This window comes from Thamnophis elegans, chromosome 1, assembly GCF_009769535.1.
Source record: "Thamnophis elegans isolate rThaEle1 chromosome 1, rThaEle1.pri, whole genome shotgun sequence".
NCBI classification, from domain to species: domain Eukaryota; kingdom Metazoa; phylum Chordata; class Lepidosauria; order Squamata; family Colubridae; genus Thamnophis; species Thamnophis elegans.
In genome coordinates this window covers 85,879,715-85,899,486 of record NC_045541.1, presented here as the reverse complement: position 1 = coordinate 85,899,486, position 19,772 = coordinate 85,879,715, and the positions used below count along the sequence as shown (strand labels likewise).

General features: G+C 35.2%; 1 protein-coding gene across 1 annotated transcript in view; it reads left to right on the top strand.

The window, feature by feature from the left end:
* The window catches only part of TRIM66 (tripartite motif containing 66), a 40,747-nt gene extending 25,522 nt beyond the window's left edge, over positions 1-15,225 (top strand). Inside the window, exons 10-19 of the mRNA XM_032212896.1 lie at positions 2,323-2,592; positions 3,247-3,469; positions 6,185-6,245; positions 6,966-7,140; positions 8,021-8,307; positions 9,256-9,391; positions 10,215-10,289; positions 12,537-12,689; positions 14,655-14,873; positions 15,166-15,225. Coding sequence (XP_032068787.1) covers positions 2,323-2,592; positions 3,247-3,469; positions 6,185-6,245; positions 6,966-7,140; positions 8,021-8,307; positions 9,256-9,391; positions 10,215-10,289; positions 12,537-12,689; positions 14,655-14,873; positions 15,166-15,225 — 1,659 coding nt within the window. The remainder of the gene's footprint in view (positions 1-2,322; positions 2,593-3,246; positions 3,470-6,184; positions 6,246-6,965; positions 7,141-8,020; positions 8,308-9,255; positions 9,392-10,214; positions 10,290-12,536; positions 12,690-14,654; positions 14,874-15,165) is intronic.
* The last annotated feature ends 4,547 nt before the right edge of the window (positions 15,226-19,772 follow it).

The following is a 19,772-nucleotide window of genomic DNA, read 5'->3' as shown; positions in this document are numbered from 1 at the left end:
GCTGCATTTAACCACTGCGCCACCTTGGCTCAGAAAGGTGTTGCTCATCAGCAAATCAGTTTTAGTTATTCTATTCTACTTATAAAACCATTTTTTTGTTTTTTCTGGAGCAATTTCTGCCCTGGTCCCTTCCCATATGCTTGTTATTTAAACTTTGGAGATGCCCAGGTGGGGTATAAGAGGCGGATCCATCAACTCAAGCCAAGGAAAATGGACCATGAGAGAGGCCTGAAGTTAGAGATGTCACATTGATGGTTTTTCCCCCCCCATTGACTGGTGTATGCTGGAAGGGGCAGCAAGTCAGAAGAAAGAAACGAAAATTTTTGCTTGTGAATGACATATTCTCAAATCAGAACAGTATTGTTTTGTAGTAACTTAGAAGGCACTCAAAGCAGAAAGCAGGACAGGGTTTGGCAGGGAAGATATAACAATTTTAACTGGAACCAATCAAGGATAAGCGGTTAATACTTTACTGTAATACTGTACCCAATAATACATAGAGTAGTCACACGAGAGTTACAAAATTTTGGGATATTTGGAGATACTTCAAATCCTGACTCTAGTACTTGGAAGCTCTAATATCTCTAATATTCTACAAATATGGAATCTCCAGTTGGGAAGAATTTTTTTCAGAACACACAGTCTATGAAAGTTCCACAAATCAATAGATGAACCAAATACTATAACTCTATCATATATGTAGTGTTCCATATTTTGTAATAGAGTTCTCTAATGAAAAATTAATAGAAAGATTTATAGGGAAAATCTCACAATAATATGAACAATTTGAGAAACTAATTCTCAAGTATGTATAGGCTTATTAGATTTAAAATTATTCATTAAAATATTAAGAAAACAATTCTCACACAGAGTATTAAGAGTAGTTATTATTGTATCTATCAAATCCAAATCTTACAAGACCCCCAGACAATGATTTTTTGTTCTGGGAATTAATCTAAAAGTTTTCAATATGCCTGAGAAAAAAAGCTTCATTTTAGAATTATTTTTGTACATCGGTAAAAGCATGAAGGGTAAAGAGATAACTCTTCTTGTGACAAGGCAGTTTTCATGCAGTTCTGTAAGAAAAGGCATTCTGATTAAATGGAAAAACCGCTGATTTAAGATTGTAAATAAACACAGAATTAAGGAAAATCTAAAATGAAGTTTCATTTATGAATTTGCCTATTATATTTGACTCAGAATAATGTTGCATTCGATTTAGAAGCATACCAGCTGGCTGCTGAATGAATAGTTATTTCGAGATGTCACATCAGAAATTCATGATGCTTACATGTTTGGGTTGAATGTCCAGCATGCAGTGTCCATAGCTGCAGTTCATTTGTTACATAATTCAATTGCTACTTTGAGACACACATAAACTCACGAACCATCTTTTTATGTTTCTTATTACATATGTAGCACTTTAATTTTCCCAGGAAAATTACTTCCATTGTCTCAAAATATCCTAGGATTGGACCCATTATCACCTTCCCATAGACATCAGTGGCAGAGTAGGAAAAAAACAAGAAATAAAATAGGGAACTTAAGACAAGAAAAGAAGAGAGAAAAGTAAACAAGGAATTTAAAGAAAAAATGTCTTCCATCTGGCCAATTTTTGAAAATGGTGAATTTGATAGAATGTTTTTACTGAGCGAAAAAGCTTCTTTACTAAAATCAAACATATATAATTAAATCAGGTGTTGAGATAGATTGCAATTTTATTGTTAATGGCTTTGAGATTTTTTAAAAAATAGGAAATAGTATACAAATATTTTAAAACAAATAGTTTTATATTAAAAATTGTGCCCTAGCATAGGAAAAATAACATATTTATATAATAACAGAAAAAAACCGATCTTCTTTCCTTCTATATAAAATAAATCAAAATACAACTTGTTGAAAAATCATAATTTTGTAAAATTTACTTGAAGATTACGTACGTACTTGCAACCTTATTAACATAATTATTGTGAAAAGCCATTTATTTTGCTTTTAAATTTTATATCTGAGGGTTTTAAGAAGCATTTTCTATTTTTATATGAGATGACAAAAGATCTTTTCTGTTAGGAGATTTGTCCATGAATGAATGAATGAATTTTAAGAAAAACATATGTTGACCGATATTTGAGGAACCTTTTAGTAGATTCAAACATTTAAAATAGATCATTGTTATGATAAACATTCAGAATGGTGTTCAACAAGATAAAACAATTAAATATTTTAATATTGCAATCAAGCTACAAAAACCTTCATAGTGAAAGAATTAATGTTGCAATGAATACTGAGCTTCCTATGGTCTTTTTTCTCCCCCTCTTCCCCCAGCGGTCAGCTTCAATGAACATAGTGGGTTTTCCAAACATTTTAGAGGTTGATTTATCTTCATCAAGGGCACCCAGACAAGCTGATTCACAGGCAAAAGAAATCTGCAGTGCAACACCTAGCCTGCCCCAGAATGTATCACACGTCTCTGAAGTGCTTCCTGAATCTGTATCTACTTATAATCTGTCCTTGGATAGAACGAGGACCCTGAGTTCTGAAAATATTGAACATTTAGCAATTGGTGGCATGCCTTTGGTAAATCCAGTTTGCAAGGTAAGAATAGTTATACATCAGATAATCATTTGGTAGGGACGGAAGTGGGGGGTGGGGGGGGGAATCACAAGAATGGTCATTCTAGTTTATTTGCTAAACCACCACATAGCTGAAAAAATATCTGCTAAGTTTGTTAGAACCTTAAAAATTGTGCCAGTATTTTTATGCAGTCTCATTTAAGTTATCTGGAACTTCAGTACTAAGGTGCCTTTTGTATAAACCCAGTTAATTTCAAAAGTTCCAATGCAGATCAAATTCCTGCCAAGAGTTTCTTATTTCTTGACATAGAGATCACCCTAGAATCCTTGCGTGACTTTTCTGTTCTTATGGCAAAAAGTTAAAAGTCTCCTTCAAAGAAAAGTTAGACTTTGGATTTTCATGAACAATTCCAAGGAATTTTATTGGCAGTGTTAAATAAGTAATTTGCTGTTGCCACATAGAATTAGCCTGATACTGATAGGAAGTTGAGACATTTGTGAATTTTTTTTGTAGATCTGTGGTTTTCAAAGATCTTAAATTATTTGAACTCATGCTTGTGTGTCCCTCAGAGTGAAGCATTCTGAGACGGAATAAAATAATTCTGCTTTTATATTGATTATTTTGTTGATGTATAAAATATTTTGCAAATTTCATTTTTTTCTCTTCAATTACCAGCTGGAAAATGAAGAGTTTAGCCATGTGAGTTATCCTCTTGGGAGCAATATTGTCACTGCGCAATCAAAAGACATGAATGAAATGGCTCTTCCTTTACAAAATATTCTGGAAGAGCCTATTAATCTCTCAGTGAAGAAAACTCAGCCATGTACTTCCTCTCCCTTACTTATCAGCAACACAACCTTCATGCAATCTGTTAATCCCAAACCAGGACACACTGAAGGTACCAGACTTTTCTTCTTTTTTATTTCATGGATGTTTAAAATCATATATTGCATAGCATAATTATTTCAAGATTTGCTGCTGAAAATACAAATGTTTTATAATGAGAAACCATAAATTAAATTATGATTTCTGTAATTGTCCCATGTTTTCTATTAAAGTCCACTATACTGGCCTTTAGTAAACATGAATCAACTTCCCTGCTAATAATAGGACAAATAGAATATTTGTCTAGGCTTGATTTAATATTAGAGATCTATTACCGTATATTAGAGATCTGTTAATTTGAATGAGCCTGATAACATAATAAGTAAAAAAAATGATACAATACAATTTTAAATGTTATCAGTAATGTTATACTACTGCTGAGAAGAGAAGTAGCAGAGAAAAGTTTATTATGCATTAAGATAGAAAAGGTAGCAGGGAGTTTGGCTATTCAAGAATGATATTTTGGAAGCATCCAGATACCATCACCATCACTTGATCATCCTCCTTTGCATATTTTATTTATTGTGATTAACTAGTATTGCAAGGCCAGTTTACGGAATGTAAAAGTGATGTAATTTTGTAGAATGAATAGACATTTTCAACAGATCTGCCAACTGTCATTCAGGCTCTAGTAACATCCAAATTAGGCTATATGTATTTTCTATACAAGGATACCATTGATGGCAATTCTTTCAGAATGAAACTGCTATTGAATTCTGCTATATCTTAAGCTCTGCTGTCTTATCTCAGACAGAACCATTTTTTTTCCTTTAGCTTTTTTGCCCCAGTGGATCTTTGAATTTATAATATTCTCCTTTCCCATTTAGGGAGGGGCTATTATTTATGACAACTCCAGGGTTGTATAGCTGACAGGACCAATTAGGTCCATTTGAGGGAATAGGATGGCTTTGTATCCAGTAGACCTAAAACTGACTCTTCCCTGCCCCCACCCCAGAACACCCATTTTGTGGCTTCCTGCTGACTACTGCCGGAAGGAGAACTACCAGCAGATTTCCGCCTGCTTGAATGCAGTAAAGGTCTTCACCGTGGTTGGATCCCACCCCAGCAGTGCTCCTTGCTGACAGCAAAGGCCGTTGGAAAACCACCAAGCTCCTAGCTTCCTCCAGACACTAACGTTGTTGCCAGTGGAGGACTTGTGCTCTCAGATAATAACTTTATGAATTTAAGATTCATAATTGAGAGTTGATAAGATTTTAGACTTGTGTCAGGTCCGAAATAGGGAAACTTTGTGAATAGATCAGTCTATTTTTAGATATGTTATATGTTAAATGTATCTTAATTTTTGTAATGTTGCTTTATTAATAAAGATTTTTGTAAAAAGCATTTACTTTCTGAGGTAAACATATTGACACTTAATGATGGTCAGTATTATAAATAAGATTAGCAATGCCCCCTTCTTCGGGAAAACACAAAAGCAGATTCATAAGTACAAAGAAAAACAAAACTATCTCTATATTAATAGAGTCCAAGAACATTTTGTTCCAGCCCTTCCTGCCTCATGTATTAGAATACAATCCTATAATCCCTAAGAGGTTTCAAGAATCATAGATATTCTAAGTTTTCCTATGAACGAATATAGAAATTTGCATGCTGACAGGAAAGAAAACTTCAAATTCCCTTTGACTTCCAGGGATGAGCTCCACCAATAGAGCTGTGTGAGGAACTAAAACGATCACCCGAGTGACATATTAAAGCAGAGTCAGTATCTGCTGGATACAAAGCCCTTATTTCTCAATATTCTCCTGTAATTGGAGAAAATCCCTGGAACTGTTGTAAATGTTAAAAGCAAACAGTGGATTAAGTTTAAAGCAAAAACTCACCGTCCTTCTTTATAGTTTTTGGAGCATCAATTGAACAAGCATTTGGAGCTGTTCTGCCATGAATTCTCTCTTCTTACATGATTTCTCTGTTAATGGACTACGGAAGGAAGGAATTAAGGATATGCATACCAATCTAAGTCCAGTAAATGTGACATACTTTTTTTTAAAAAAAGCCCAGAATTACAACTTCTGATATTCATGTTATCTGCACATCGTCGTCAAAATGTAGCTATCTTTGTCCTGTATGCAACTTTCTCAATACCTTGTTCACGTCTTTTGAACTAAGAAATATTTTGAGGCAACAGTAAGAAATTCTGTGGAATACACCTGTTCATGTTCCAGTGGATTCCATTGGAGCAAATCTTACAGATAATCCTGAATTTATGAAAATCAGGACTAGAATTTTGATGACTGTGATGCAATCATGTGACCAGACCTGATTACAACCATTTTTATTGCAGCCATGGTCATTAAGCAAACCACATACCGGTAGTTATTAAGCAAATTACACACACAAACTGACTTTACTTGTTATAAGCTGGCTGGAAAAAAATATCACAATTTCCAATCATGTGATCACAAGGTGCTGCAATTGTCGTAAATGTGAGTCAGTTGCCAAGTGTCTGAATTGTAACCCTGTGTGTGTGTGTGTGTGTGTGTGTGTGTGAAAGAGAGAGAGAGAGAGACAGTTGTAACTTCAAGGATGTGTTGTATGTCATTTTTTTCAGTATCATCGTAGCTTCAAACCATCATTAAACAAATTGAAGTTGAAAACTACCTGTACTTCTGTGAGAAATTTACTATAGGTCTGTATTTTGATTGCTAAAAAAAATCTTCTCTTTAATCAAGGTAGCTTTGTGTTATTTTACTCATTTTATTTCTTGTAGATAGTCCTAACTGTGAAGAAGAACATTTTGAAAAGGAAATTAAAACTAGTGAGAACAACAGGTAATCAGAATTAATGGATCCTACAACTTTAAGGAATTTAAGAAAAGAATTTTTTTTTCATTTAGAAAGTATGTAAATTGGAATTAATCGAGTGTTGATATAATCAAGGTAGAATGAAGCAATTCTAGAGGAGAGAAATGTATGAAACATGAATTAATCCAAATTATACAGTAAATGGAAAACTAAATTTGTCTGTAAAACTGCAGATGTGAATACTAAATGTATCTAGCTATTATGTTTAGTACCATACCTAATAAGATAGGAGTGGCATAAATGTCTCACTAATTCAAAGGAATTATATATCCTGCAAAAATTATAACATGATACTATGATTATAAAACTCCATTTTCCACTTTAATTTATCTAATTTAGCAATTGTATATGTCTCTTAAAATCAGATATTTCCTTCATATGCATTGTAAGAAATCATAATTTCTTTTTTCTGTCTAGACATCATTCCAAAATTACGAATAGATGGAGTCAGTATAAAAATTATTTGAGTGTGGAAATGTGCTAACAGCTTACTATTGTGTAGAGATGATAGTGTGGAAATATAAGATAAATTAATAAAAACAATGTTAAAATATCAGTACTGATTTAAATATTAACAAAATAGAACATTTTGACTTAATCTGCCGAATTGTGTTACAGTGATAAAGGTAAGATAGAGGAATGACCCATAGAACTGATAAAGTTGATCCACTATTTAACACTTTTTAGAATTTGTGCCAAAGAAGTGAAAATTCCATATGTGCGATTGGAACGATTGAAGATATGCACATCAGAATCTGGAGAGCTTCCAATTTTTAAATTGCAGCCACAGAAAAGTACACATGATGGGACATTTCTGTTGATTATTGAATGTGGTACTCAGTCTTCAAGCATGGCTATTAAGGTAAATTCAATTTATCTGCCTTAACTTGGGTTTTTTTCTTTCATTTTATTCAAATGCATTTAGTAGCATTTACTGGGGATCATGGACAAATTGGTAGCCAGCGGGCCGGATGCGTCACATGCAAGCCATGCCCACCCCAGCTCCATGAATAGGGAAAAACATCGTGAAACATCACATCACATGACATGACAGCAATGTCACACTGTGAGTTTGACGCCCATGTTTAGTGTGTCTTCATTGAACCTCTTTCCCTCTTTAAATGGAAGGAGTCTTTTTTCATTAAAAGGCCAGTTAGGCTATAAGGAAGGCTTTATATCAGAGGTGGTATTCAGCAGGTTCTAACCAGTTCTGGAGAACTGGTAGCGGAAATTTTGAGTAATTTGGAGAACCAGTAAATACTACCTCTGACTGGCCCTGCCCCCATCTATTCTCTGCCTCCCAAGTCCCAACTGATCGGGAAGAAATGGGGATTTTGCAGTAACCTTCCCCTGGAATGGTGTGGGAATGGAGATTTTACAGTATCCTTCCACTGCCACGCCCACCAAGCCACACCCGCAGAACCGATAGTAAAAATTTTGAACCCCACCACTAGTTTATATGTCTAACTTATAAGGTATACTTCCATTCAGATGCTAACATTTTAGCTTTATAATTAGCCGATGACTATGTTGGTTAGGCCATTTAAAACTAATGAAAATTAATGAATTATATAATAAGTGTTAACTCCAGATTATGTAAATTGAAACCTCAGGAAACCTGCCCAATATCCAGTCTTCAGAAGAAACTAATATATTACATTCTCTACAGAAAATGTACTGTATGTAAGCTTCTGTAGTATATCAAGCACTTTTTGTGAAAATGTTTTCCCTTTTCATCCCAGGTCAATCAAGGACATTCATCTGAAAGTCTAAATCCTAAACTTGAAGAAAACCTGGAGAAAAGCAGGATCCTCACAAGCCAGCTGACTGAACAGGTGTTACTTCCTTCAGGAGATCACAGGCTAAGTAATAATATGAAGAAATCTGGGCTTCCTCATGAAGATCACACTATTGAGAATGAAGATTTTTGTGCTGTTTGCCTAAATGGAGGAGAACTTTTGTGTTGTGATTACTGCCCAAAGGTGTTTCATCTTTCATGCCATGTTCCTGCATTACTTAGTTTTCCTGTGTGAGTATAACAGAATTAGAATTAACTGTTCTCTCCTTTAGGGCTAGATCTTTGCAAGTGAGCTGCTTTAGAACATACATACCCAAATATTAAACACCTGTCCTTAAACTGATGTGCTACTTTTAGTGCTTCTTTCCTGTTAATTTTGTTTGCTTGTTTGGAAATCTTGAATAAATAAGAACTTACTCAATGTTAAGTTTGGATCAGTAGTGGGATTTAAATTGTTTTACTACTGGTTCTGTGGCCATGGCTTAGTGGGTGTGGCATGGTGGGCATGGCAGAGAAAGGATATTGGATAAAGGAATGGGAATCCCCATTCCCTCAGCTGGGACTTGGGAGACAGAGAATAGATGGGGGCGGGGCCAGTCAGAGGTGGTATTTACCGGTTCTTCGAATTACTCAAAATTTCTGCTACCGATTCTCCAGAACTGGTCAGAACCTGCTGAATACCACCTCTGGTTATAGAAAAAATCTAACACAGTGTATATGTTTCAAACAGAAATTTTATTTTTGAAAAGAAACAAGACAAACATTGAGAATAACTAGTTGGAGAAACATTAAAAAGACTTGTTTGGGTATTTTTTAAGGTTATTACAATCTAATTTCCTACAAACAGTAAAGTATGTTTGAAAGAATATCATAACTTTTTCTTTGCTTCTGATGTTTGTGAATCCTGTTTATGTCTCTGTCCTGTCTTATGTTATTAAACTTGTTATAATAACTTAAGGAATGTATAATCTATATAGATTTCTACATTATTTGTTGCAATGGATTTTTTTTTTTGCCAGGAGTAATGAGTAAAAGAAAATTCTTCCCTGATTTAGTATTTCAGATTTTAAAAAATCTGAAGTCTAATGGAATGTTGGTTAAGTCAATGTCTACCATTGGCATTTTAATCAAACTGTACAGTAGCCCAATGTGCATATTGTTTTTTTTTTTGTGCTGCAGAGGTGAATGGGTGTGCACACTTTGTCGCAATGTGGAAACACCAGAGGTAGTCTATGATTGTGAAAACACACGATTTGACTATAATACACTCATGCAAGCAAGACCAGTTTATGGCCTTGGTGAATATGACCAAAAGGTAAGTCTAGGCAACAATATTAATGACAAATCTATCTTTGCCAATAATGTATTTTCCCTTTTCAGTAGGTTTGCATGACCCAGAAAACAGCACTGAAAGAGCTTCTTTAAGAACGGGGCAGAACTGAGTTCTTAGATTTGAGTTACAGTAGGATCTGGACTGAATTTTATCTAGATAAATTAAGCAGTTTTTGAATTATTTTGGCTTTCTTCTTTTTTATTAAATGAAAGGGGATAAGAAAAATATGTGCAGGATATTTTTTACATTGTACTAATTTTTAACTTGGAATGTGTTTATTTAAATTATGTGTACGGCTGACCATTTCATAATAGTGATTCAGGGTGGTGTACAAAGATTAAAACACAAACCCCAGCATATAATCCACAATGCCCAAAATTAAAGCAACCACCCCCAGTCACAAAAACACAAATCAACACCTGCAGAGCTAGTCTAACCTCCTGGCCTGTATGCCTGGAGAAACAACTTCATGCCTTGCAAAAGGCTAATAGGATCAGGGCTACTGCATTCAGAGTATGTTACAGTAAAGTAAACTAGTTGTATTACTGCAGTGCGCTGAATTGTGCTATAGATATTATGCTAAAACAATAGAAGTGAAAGAGTGGACTCTAGCCAAGAATTTCTTTTGAGCTGCACGTAGATCAACCTGTTTTAGAATTATACTATGAAAAACTAGGAATATTAAGAAATTCAAATGTCTGTGTAAAAACTCTTGATTGAAGCCAGTATAAATGTTTGTACAGAACATAAATGCTCATGTAGCCATTTATTATACATAGGTTAATTGTAGATTTGTATTTTATAGAAGTGTGAAAAATTGGTGCTTTCACTGTTCTGCAATAGCTTGAGTCTTCCATTCCATGAACCAGTCAGTCCCCTGGTAAGTATACAGAAGGAAGTAACTTCTCTGGTCAGTATGACCTTATCAATCAATGATTACTTTTTCCCCACCCTTTCAGTGTGTACAGTCTTTTTTGTCTTTGCCTTTTACAATGAAAATGCTTTTACCAATTACTGTAAATGAGCAGAACTGTTTCAACAAAATTGCCAGTTACATTAGAAATTGATCTAATCTTGTAGTTGAATCAGTTGATAGATTTGTAAACAGAAAAAAGAATATAAAGGCAGTTTGGAGATTCAATGGACTTTCAAACACTGTTCCAGTTTTCTTTCCATATACAGTACTGCATGTACAAAGCTGGAAGAAGGAGGCACAATGTGCCTTTTGATATTGATATGAATACAGTACAGATAGTCCTAAACGTACGACCACAATTAAGCCCAAAATTTATGTTGCTAAGTGAGACATTTGTTAAGTGAGCTTTGCCTCATTTTACAACTTTTTCTTGCCATATTTGTTAAGTGAATCACTGCAGTTGTTAAATTAGTAATCCAGTTGTTAAGTGAATCTAGTTTCCCCATTGACTTTGCTTGTTAAGAAAGTTGCAAAAGGTGATCACATGACCCAGGGACACTGTCAGTTGCCAAGCATCTGAATATAAATCACATGACCATGGGGATGCTTTTTCAGTCATAAGTCTGAAAAATGGTCATATGTCATTTTTTTCAGTGCCGTTGTAACTTCGAGCAGTTGTAAATCAACGACTACCTCTAGTTGGCCAGTAAATTTGATGACTTCTATAAATTCTATCTACTTGGGGAATAATTGTTTTATTGTTTGTTATAATTTATTTAAGGGCATTTCTTTTGAAAGGACAGAGTGTTGCTATGTTAGAGAATTGGGTATAATTCTACTTTTCTATTAAATAATAATAAATAATCACTTTTTTGTAATTGTTCCACAAGTAGTACATAATCCGTCATTCACAGAAAAGGCTAATCTTGCCAATAAGCCATGTCAACCAATCTGCCATCCAAGAAAAACCAAGTGGTCATGGCTTTTTAAAGTTTTTTCTCTTAGTTAGTATAAGATATTCATTCAATTGATTGGTTCAGCATGATTTATCTGTTGGTGCTTTGCTGAATATACACATAACATTTCACATGGTTAGTATTGTCAAAAGCAGAAGCCTGCTAGTTTTTTTGGGTCAATGTTCCAAAGGCGTCTTTTTCAAAAGACAACTGGCCTTGAAGTCATTTTTTTCCCTTGAAGACATTTCACTTTTTATCCAAGAAGCTTCTTCAGTCAGAACTGAAGGCCAGTTGCCTCTTGAAAAGAGCATTTTTGGGACAACCATGACCTGGATGACTGAGAATCTCCCTAGACATTTTGGGTCAATGGTTGCATTGTTTTGAATGGATTGAACTGGCCACTCTGTTAGGTAAGCTCCCCGTTGGGAGAGCGAGTGCATTTAGAGAAGAGTTGTGAGAATTGTGTTGGAGATCACACAAACCAGCATACAGAGACACTGCAGTTTAAATAGGCTTTTACTTTCGTGGAAATAGAGGTATCAGAGTCCATCAAACAGTCCAAGTCATACACGGATAAAACAGTCAGTCAGCAATGTCTTTCAATTAAGGGATAATCCAAATAATATAGTACAGTATCATATAATCAGTTCAGTACTCAAAGTACTAGCAGTTGCAAAAGCTCACGGCACTTTCTAACAGCCAGCTTCCAAAACACTCAGATCAGATCAGCCCAGCATCTAACAGAGAGCTAACAGTCATTCTGGCTCCCTCTTATGGCCGATTGAGGAAACAGCAACCAATCACATTTTACAGTATGATTTATAGAAACAGGTACAACATTGTTACATGATTTATATATTGCCAACCCAACCATTCGATTATATTCCTAACACACTCTCCTTAAAATTAGGAGCAGGGTCATGACAAAGGTAAATTGAATTTTATTCCATTGAATTTGACTAAACATTGAATTAAAATTCATTGAAATATTATGACTCTGTAGTCATGTATTTAATAAGTTTGCCCTTTTCTCCCAATAAAAATTAGTTTCAAAACATGACACCATCTTGAGCCCCATATCAACCAGTGGGACCTCACTCCAAAATATGCATAAGTTATGGGCTTCTTTAGGTTCCAGAGAAACTCTGAGGTTTCATTAGAATTACTAATTACAAATATTAAGGAAATATTTGTTTTGTGAATGATTTAGCATTATGGGATTTATGAAATATTCTGCTAATTGGATTATGTACAGGCTCGCCATTATTATCAGATTATAAAGAAGCCCATGGACTTGTCCACTATTCGGAAAAAACTTCAGAAAGAAGACCAACTACATTATACCTCTTCAGAAGAGCTGGTGGCTGATGTGCGTCTTATGTTTTGGAACTGTGGAACATTCAACTATGTAAGTTCCAATATTCCAGAATTCAGCACATATTTATACACAAAAAGGACATGGCTTTTCTTTTGCAATGGATAGTTTTATTTTAGTTTTTAAATGATATTGTAGATAAAGAAAATATGGAGTTGGTTAGAGGTACAATAAGAAAAGATGCATATAGAAAATCACTGGTATTAGTTCTGGTTTGAATATTTTAATTTTGAAAACTGTAATTCAAAATAATTTTAAGGGAAGTAAAGGAGAAAGGAGTACTTCTTCCTTTTATTCTGTGCCCAGCTACTTTTAGACGTTATAGTTCACATGTCTTCAGCAAATTGTAATTTATTGTCATCATTGCTTGTCTTCATCTATTTTATAAAAAAATTCTAGTAGTAAAATACTGAATCTGAAAAACCTGTCATTCAACTGTAGGGCACTGGAGACTATTAATAGCTTTTAAAACTTTATTAATTTTCAAAATATTGAGTTTGACAATAGATAAGGAATCTAGAAGAATGGTTAATCTGTGTTCTGTTTCAGTGCATAGCTGCCATTCATTTCTTATATTAACAAGAATCCATGCTTCTTATCACCATTTTGATGTGCTGATAATTTTAAATTATATTCAATGTACACATTATAATAATATACTCAGCTCATGTGAGATCACACACTGATTTACAGTCAATGACATAAAGCAGTCACTAAAATGATTCATTGAAGCATCTGTAGAAATTACCATATGCCAGGTATGAAAAAATAGGAACATATAGTTGAAAAAGTAGTGGCTAACAAGTAGATTAAAATATTGTGAGATTTCTGAATACAAACTGATAAAGTATTGGTTGATAACCCACTGCATTTAACTGAGATTGAAAAGGAAGTGTGAATAATTGATGTGATGAGATGGTAGAATATAAGAAAAAACTAGAGAACATCAGAGATATCGAGAGCTGAAAATCAAAAATGAAAGATGCGTATACTGGCTGTGGTGGTCTCAGTGGGTTACTAATATACTGGGTGCCATACTAAAAAATCTTGGAAAGCGCTTAGAAAATGTGCACATTGACAAAATTCCCTGTCAGTTGCAAAAGGCCAGATTGCTTGGATCCACACATATACTATACTGATACATAATGATATTCTACATTATGACATTCTAGGTTCTTTGAAAGAATTTGATGCATATGAAAGCCAATATCAGATGAAGAACTGGCAGCTCTAACTTCACATTATTGTGGACAGATAATTTATTAAACTTATGTACCAACCACTCTGGGTCCATTACATAGTATAATATATATTATAACGGTACCTTGGTTCTCAGCTGCTTTGGAACTCCTTGAATATGTACTCAGTGCATTTTGACACAAACATTTTGTCCTCATTGTTTGTTTTGTACTTGATGCACAAGCTAGAACTTGTTGGTGTTGGCTGCCTTGTGACTCATTACATTATTCCTTATGGGAAAAAACTGTTTAGTACTCATCAATTTTGGTATTATCATGCCTCCTGGAACCAATTAAGATGAGTACTGAGATACCACTATATATATTATGCTAACATATATTATTGTTTATTTTGACATGCTATTGCTGTTGACCATTTTTCTTAGTCTATGTTGCAACTAATCTTTTGGCTTTATACATGAGCTGTGGTGGCGCAGTGGTTAGAATGCAGTATTTGCAGGTTAATTCGGCTGACTGCCAGGAGTTTGATCCTCACTGGCTCAAGGTTGACTCAGTCTTCCATCCTTCCGAGGTCGGTAAAATAAAGACACAGATTGTGGGGGGCAAAACTGCTTAGAGAGGGCTGTAAAGCAGTATGAAACAGTATATAAGTCTAAGTGCTATTGTTATATTGTAATATATGTATGTTACTATAAAGTGATTTAGTTTTTAAAAATAAATATCCTTAACAGGTAAAATAATAAAGACTTATTATTCTAAATAACATTATGACAAATTAATTATGGTGTTTCTTTTGCAGCCTGATTCAGAGGTTGCTGAGGCTGGAAGATGCTTGGAAATATTCTTTGAAAGCAAGCTCAAGGAAATTTATCCAATGAGGCAATTCCCCTTGGTACAACAAGATGATTCTGATTTAGAAGATGTGGAACACGAGAATAGTCAAGCAACCCCGGAAGGATTGCAGTGGCCTTCATATAGGCAGGAGTGTATCCAGCCTAAAAGAAGACGAAGACATGCTGTAAGAATTTAAGAGCAAACTCTCCTCATACCTAAATGGCCACAAAGCTAATTCTGTTCAAAGCTGTTGGTACAGAATTGATGTGTTTGAGAATATATTCCCAAATACTGTTTAAATGAAGGTGTTCCTTTCCATATATTATCATAATGTAGAGTCTATTATTTAGGCACACCCACAACTTCATTGTGAAGAGACTGTTGAATAAATCAGGATATGCTAGAGTTGCAGATTTATACAGATCAAAATTACATATTTGAAATTCACCTGTTCGTTTCCTTTTTTTTTTAAACAGGAAAATGAAAAACCTAAAAGACCCATGTTTTGGCCTGCGAAAGGTTTCTCACAAGTGTGACTTCTGTAACGTTGCTTGGTATACTATGGTATTGGTATTGCTTGGTATACTATGAACAACAGCAACAACAAAGGAACTAACTTTATAAGAGGAGGTAGAAAATGTGTATTTAAAGGATTAATATGAATTTCAGAATGATTGATTGATTTTATTTCTGTGAAGGGAAATTCTAAACATAATATATTTTAAAGGGCAATTTCCAAGTTATCTGTTATGTTTCATTATTTGTATTTAGACAGATGTTTAATCATGAAATAATAATTAATAATGGTATGCTATTTTTAAAATAATTTTATAAATTCCTTTGATTTATAGTTTTTAGGTGATATAGCTACCTGGCTGTTTTCTGTATGCAGGACATATTTCCCACTTGGTTTTCCTGAAATAAAGTTATTAACTGTTATATTATAGGTAGCACTGACTAAGTCTATCCTCTCCTACACTGAAGAAACTGAATTCCACCTTGCAGTGCCATTCTAGGCATGTGATGTTGTTGGCTAAGCCGTGGGTGGTTGACTATATCCTAAGAGACTAAATGAGACAGGAAATCTTGGTTTTTTTACTTAATAGAATTCTAGAATGTGACTCTACAAGAAATAAATGGAAAGCACATCATGCAAGAATGTTATCTGGAGAAACTGTGAGGTTTGAATACCCTTCTGACATCAGGAACTCACACTACAGATATGTTTAGATTATCCCAATTCTTTATCTGATTTCACTATAAAATTTAGAGGATGTTATTGGAACCCATCAACAAGTGTGGGTTTTTGTAACTATCAGAGTGATAGAGGAAAAGAATACTTTTCTTGCCCCCTTTTGATCAGTATGGAATCTAATATGAAATATATTGAGCCCTGATCATGCTATGTTCATAAACCCACCCATGTGCCTCATTCTCAAACCCAAGTGAATTGTGTAATACATACAGAGGGAATGGAGGTATGGGTGATGGACATTTTATCTTCCCCAGTTCTCATCTCTTAAAGCAAGGGTGATTTAATAGCTTCAAAGGATAACAATTTCCCAGATATACTAGCTAGACGGTACTTTAAATCAGTGTTTCTCAACCTTGGCAACTTTAAGATGTGTGGACTTCCACTTCCACAATTTCCCAGCCAACAAGGAATTTTAAAGTTGCCAAGGTTGAAAAACACTGCTGAACACCAAGAGGAATTTTCAGCACAATATGAATTCATTCAATATTATATCCATGAATATTTCAGTGGAAGGCACTTTAAGTGAGTTTATAGAGTTATTAGGAAGTTCGGAATATTTTCTCCATGATTGATGTGAAAAATATTCAACATAAGCTTGTAGAAAATGTCTCTTTTTCAATTGTATAATAAACTAGTCTATGAAAGAAATGTAAATTGTTTTGCTACATTATTTCCTGGCAGGTAAAGTTCTTAGTGCAATTCTTCCCAGCAGTCTTAATCTGTTTATGAATGGTACTTTTAGCTTAAAAAAATTGGTGTCTGGATTTCAAGCAATTCTGTTGGCCAGGTGTTCTATCTTGATGGCCTCCGATTAGTGGATTCCCATACTTATTTGCTTCTCCTACACATGCTGCAAAAATAAGGACTGATCACTTTTCTTTCTGTGGGTGGATCTTTGAGGATACATGGTTTCCATTTGCATGAGCAAACAATGGCTAACATCATAGAGCCATAGTTATATGGATTATAACATAGTTATATGGGATTTTAGAAGTCATCTTCTCCAATCCCAGGCTCAGTATATTGCTTTCCTATTCTGAGCAGTTCAAATCCATCAGTGGGGAACCCACAGTTTCTTAGTTTTTCCAGTTACCTATTCTTCCATCACCTTCTTCTAAAAGAAGAACAGTGAACTCTAATTTCATATGGCTCAAAAATTTTCTTGACAATTTGTACAAGGGAAATGAGGGCAGCTAGTAGCCTCAGCACTTACCTAGGGATATTAAAAGAAAAAGAAAAAGCAATGTCCAATGTTTCAATGCACCACCAATGAACATTAAGAAAACACATAATTTTATCAATGGAGAAAAGGGCAGTTTAGCATGAAAATGTTCCTTATGAAGTGGTGGTGGTGAGCAGGAAGCTTTGTAACTCAGATGATTGACATGGAGGGCTGCATCCAAATTCAAAGGGCAGGGGCATGCTCATCAGACAATAGCTGTTTGGAGCAAAGGGATCACCTATAACAAAATGAAGCACAGCATGTGGCAGAAGTGAGAAAATACTACTGTTGACATGGAGGTAACAAACACGGGAGGATGTTTTCTTTGTGGTAGGTTGCTGATGGGTTGAGGACAACATTGTGCAGTTCTGGCCTAGAAAAACAGCAAACTCCTGCCTAGCATAGTTGGCAATTGGTCGTAAGTGCAAACAGATTGCCAAATGCCCAGATTGCAACCAAGCAACCATGGGGTGCTAGGATGGCTGGAACTCTGAGGACTGGTTGTAACGATCATTTGTTCAGTGGCACTGCAACTTCAATCAGTAGCTGAATCAGTAGGTCATAGGTTAAGGTCTTTCTGTGTTGCCTTCCTTTTATTTCCTTACATTACAAGTAGGAACACTAGAACTTTGTTTGTATGAAACTAAACAATGAGCTCAGCATTGCTATGAAGTTTCCATGGTCCTACAGAGGAAAGTGGAAACGAAAGAACATCCTGTTCCTTATTAATTTTGATTATCGTAGTGTTGGAAACACAAGGGTACCAAAAGCAGACCAAAAGGATTAAAAATAGAAACAGTCTGTGTAAATGTTAAAAGATGTAATATAAGAGGGCTAAATCTCTCTCTCCATCTCCCTCACTCCCCCCCTCCATGTGTAAAAGCATCCATGTATCTAAACATGAAGGAAAGGTACAGGAAGTATTGACAAGGGGAAAATCCCTGAAAGGAAAAGGCAGGAACTGATAGACGATTCCACATAGAAGCCAGCCACTGAGGTTTGCCATCTCAATCTAGTGGGGAAGAGCAAAGACTAGGAGAATTACCAATTAGCCCTGTAGTGTGGCCCCACCAGCTGCCTGGCCCCACTGTCCACCTATTGCAACACAGATCCAAGTTTCTGAAGTTGGTAGGAGCAGCACAGGAGAGAAGCAGTTTGGAACTGCCCAATTTCTTTGCTTCCATCCAGCAGTTCAAAACTAGCCGTCACAGTCAATGCAATTACTTTCTAAGCATCTACTGACTTCCTTCTTTTGTATTACTAAAAATTACTTTCTACTAATTGTGTTTAGAATAGAAGCCTTAAGGCTAGCTTACCTTAGAAGTAAATTTCCTGAAGTATAAATCTATATGACTAGGACTGTATAGATGTATATAGAAGATTGATGATGATGGTATCTATTCAACTGTGTCCAATTCTTGACAATTCTATGGACTAGGCTCTCTCCACATTTTCTGATTTTGTATGGTTTCTTTCAATTTTATGCTGTGACTGTTGTCAGCTTTAAGGGTGTCCAGTCATGGTGTTTTTGGTGCCCTCATTTGTTTTTACTGCTGAGCATAAATGCCTTTTCCCAATCAGTTTGATCACCTGACATGGTGAAAATAAGTAAGATTTTTGTGATTTTGCCTTCCAATAATACATCTGTTACTTGCTTGTTTGTCCCCTTTGCTTAACAAAAAATGAACAGGAGCCTTCTTCAATACTACAACTTGAATAAGTCAAGTTTTCTGCCTAATTTTTCATGGTCCAAATTTTGCAACACTAGATAGCTATGGGAAATATAGCAGTGCAGACCAGGGATGGGGTTCTGCTGGCATTACTACCGATTTGGTGCGCATGTGCAGTTACCTATAAATAGGTCTGCGCATGCGCAGAACATTTTAAAACATCAAAAAAAGATGTTGCAGCAACTGGGGAACTGGTTTGGGGGCATGGCGAGCATGCCATCCCTACCGGTTTGGAGACCCAGTCGGCATTTCCACTACCGGTTCCACTGAACTGGGGTGAACCAGTAGGAAACCACCCCTGGTGCAGACCAACAATTTGGTTGTCAAGCTGATGTCTTTGTTTTTCCATACTCTTATTTATGCTCATCATTACTAGATGCAAATGCCAGTTAAAATATAGCTCTTTGATGAGAATACAAATCCACGGTGGCATAAGACATATACTAAAATGTTTTTGTCAACTCAACTTATCCATACATCACCATCCTTGTATTCACTAGCAATTTCCAGGTTGCCCTGAAATGCCTGCTGGGTCATCTATGGCCATAGACGCAGTTCACTGGAAACAAATTAAATATTTGTTTAGTGAGCAAGCCATTAGTCTCAACAATGATGTTTGCACTTGATAAACAAGATAAAAAACATCGTGACTGGAAGTAGACCTGAGAGAGACTTTGTTGAATTGAAATGTCTTTAAAGTATTTTCTAACATTAATTCTGTTCCCAAAAAACCACAAGTAACGCCCATCTTTAAAAAACAAATATATACCCAAGTATGTACCCAAGTATATATTTCAATATAGCTTATTAGAATAGAACCTGGTCAATTGTTTGAGAAGAAAATTTGATGAAAATGAATATTATATGGATAGATTG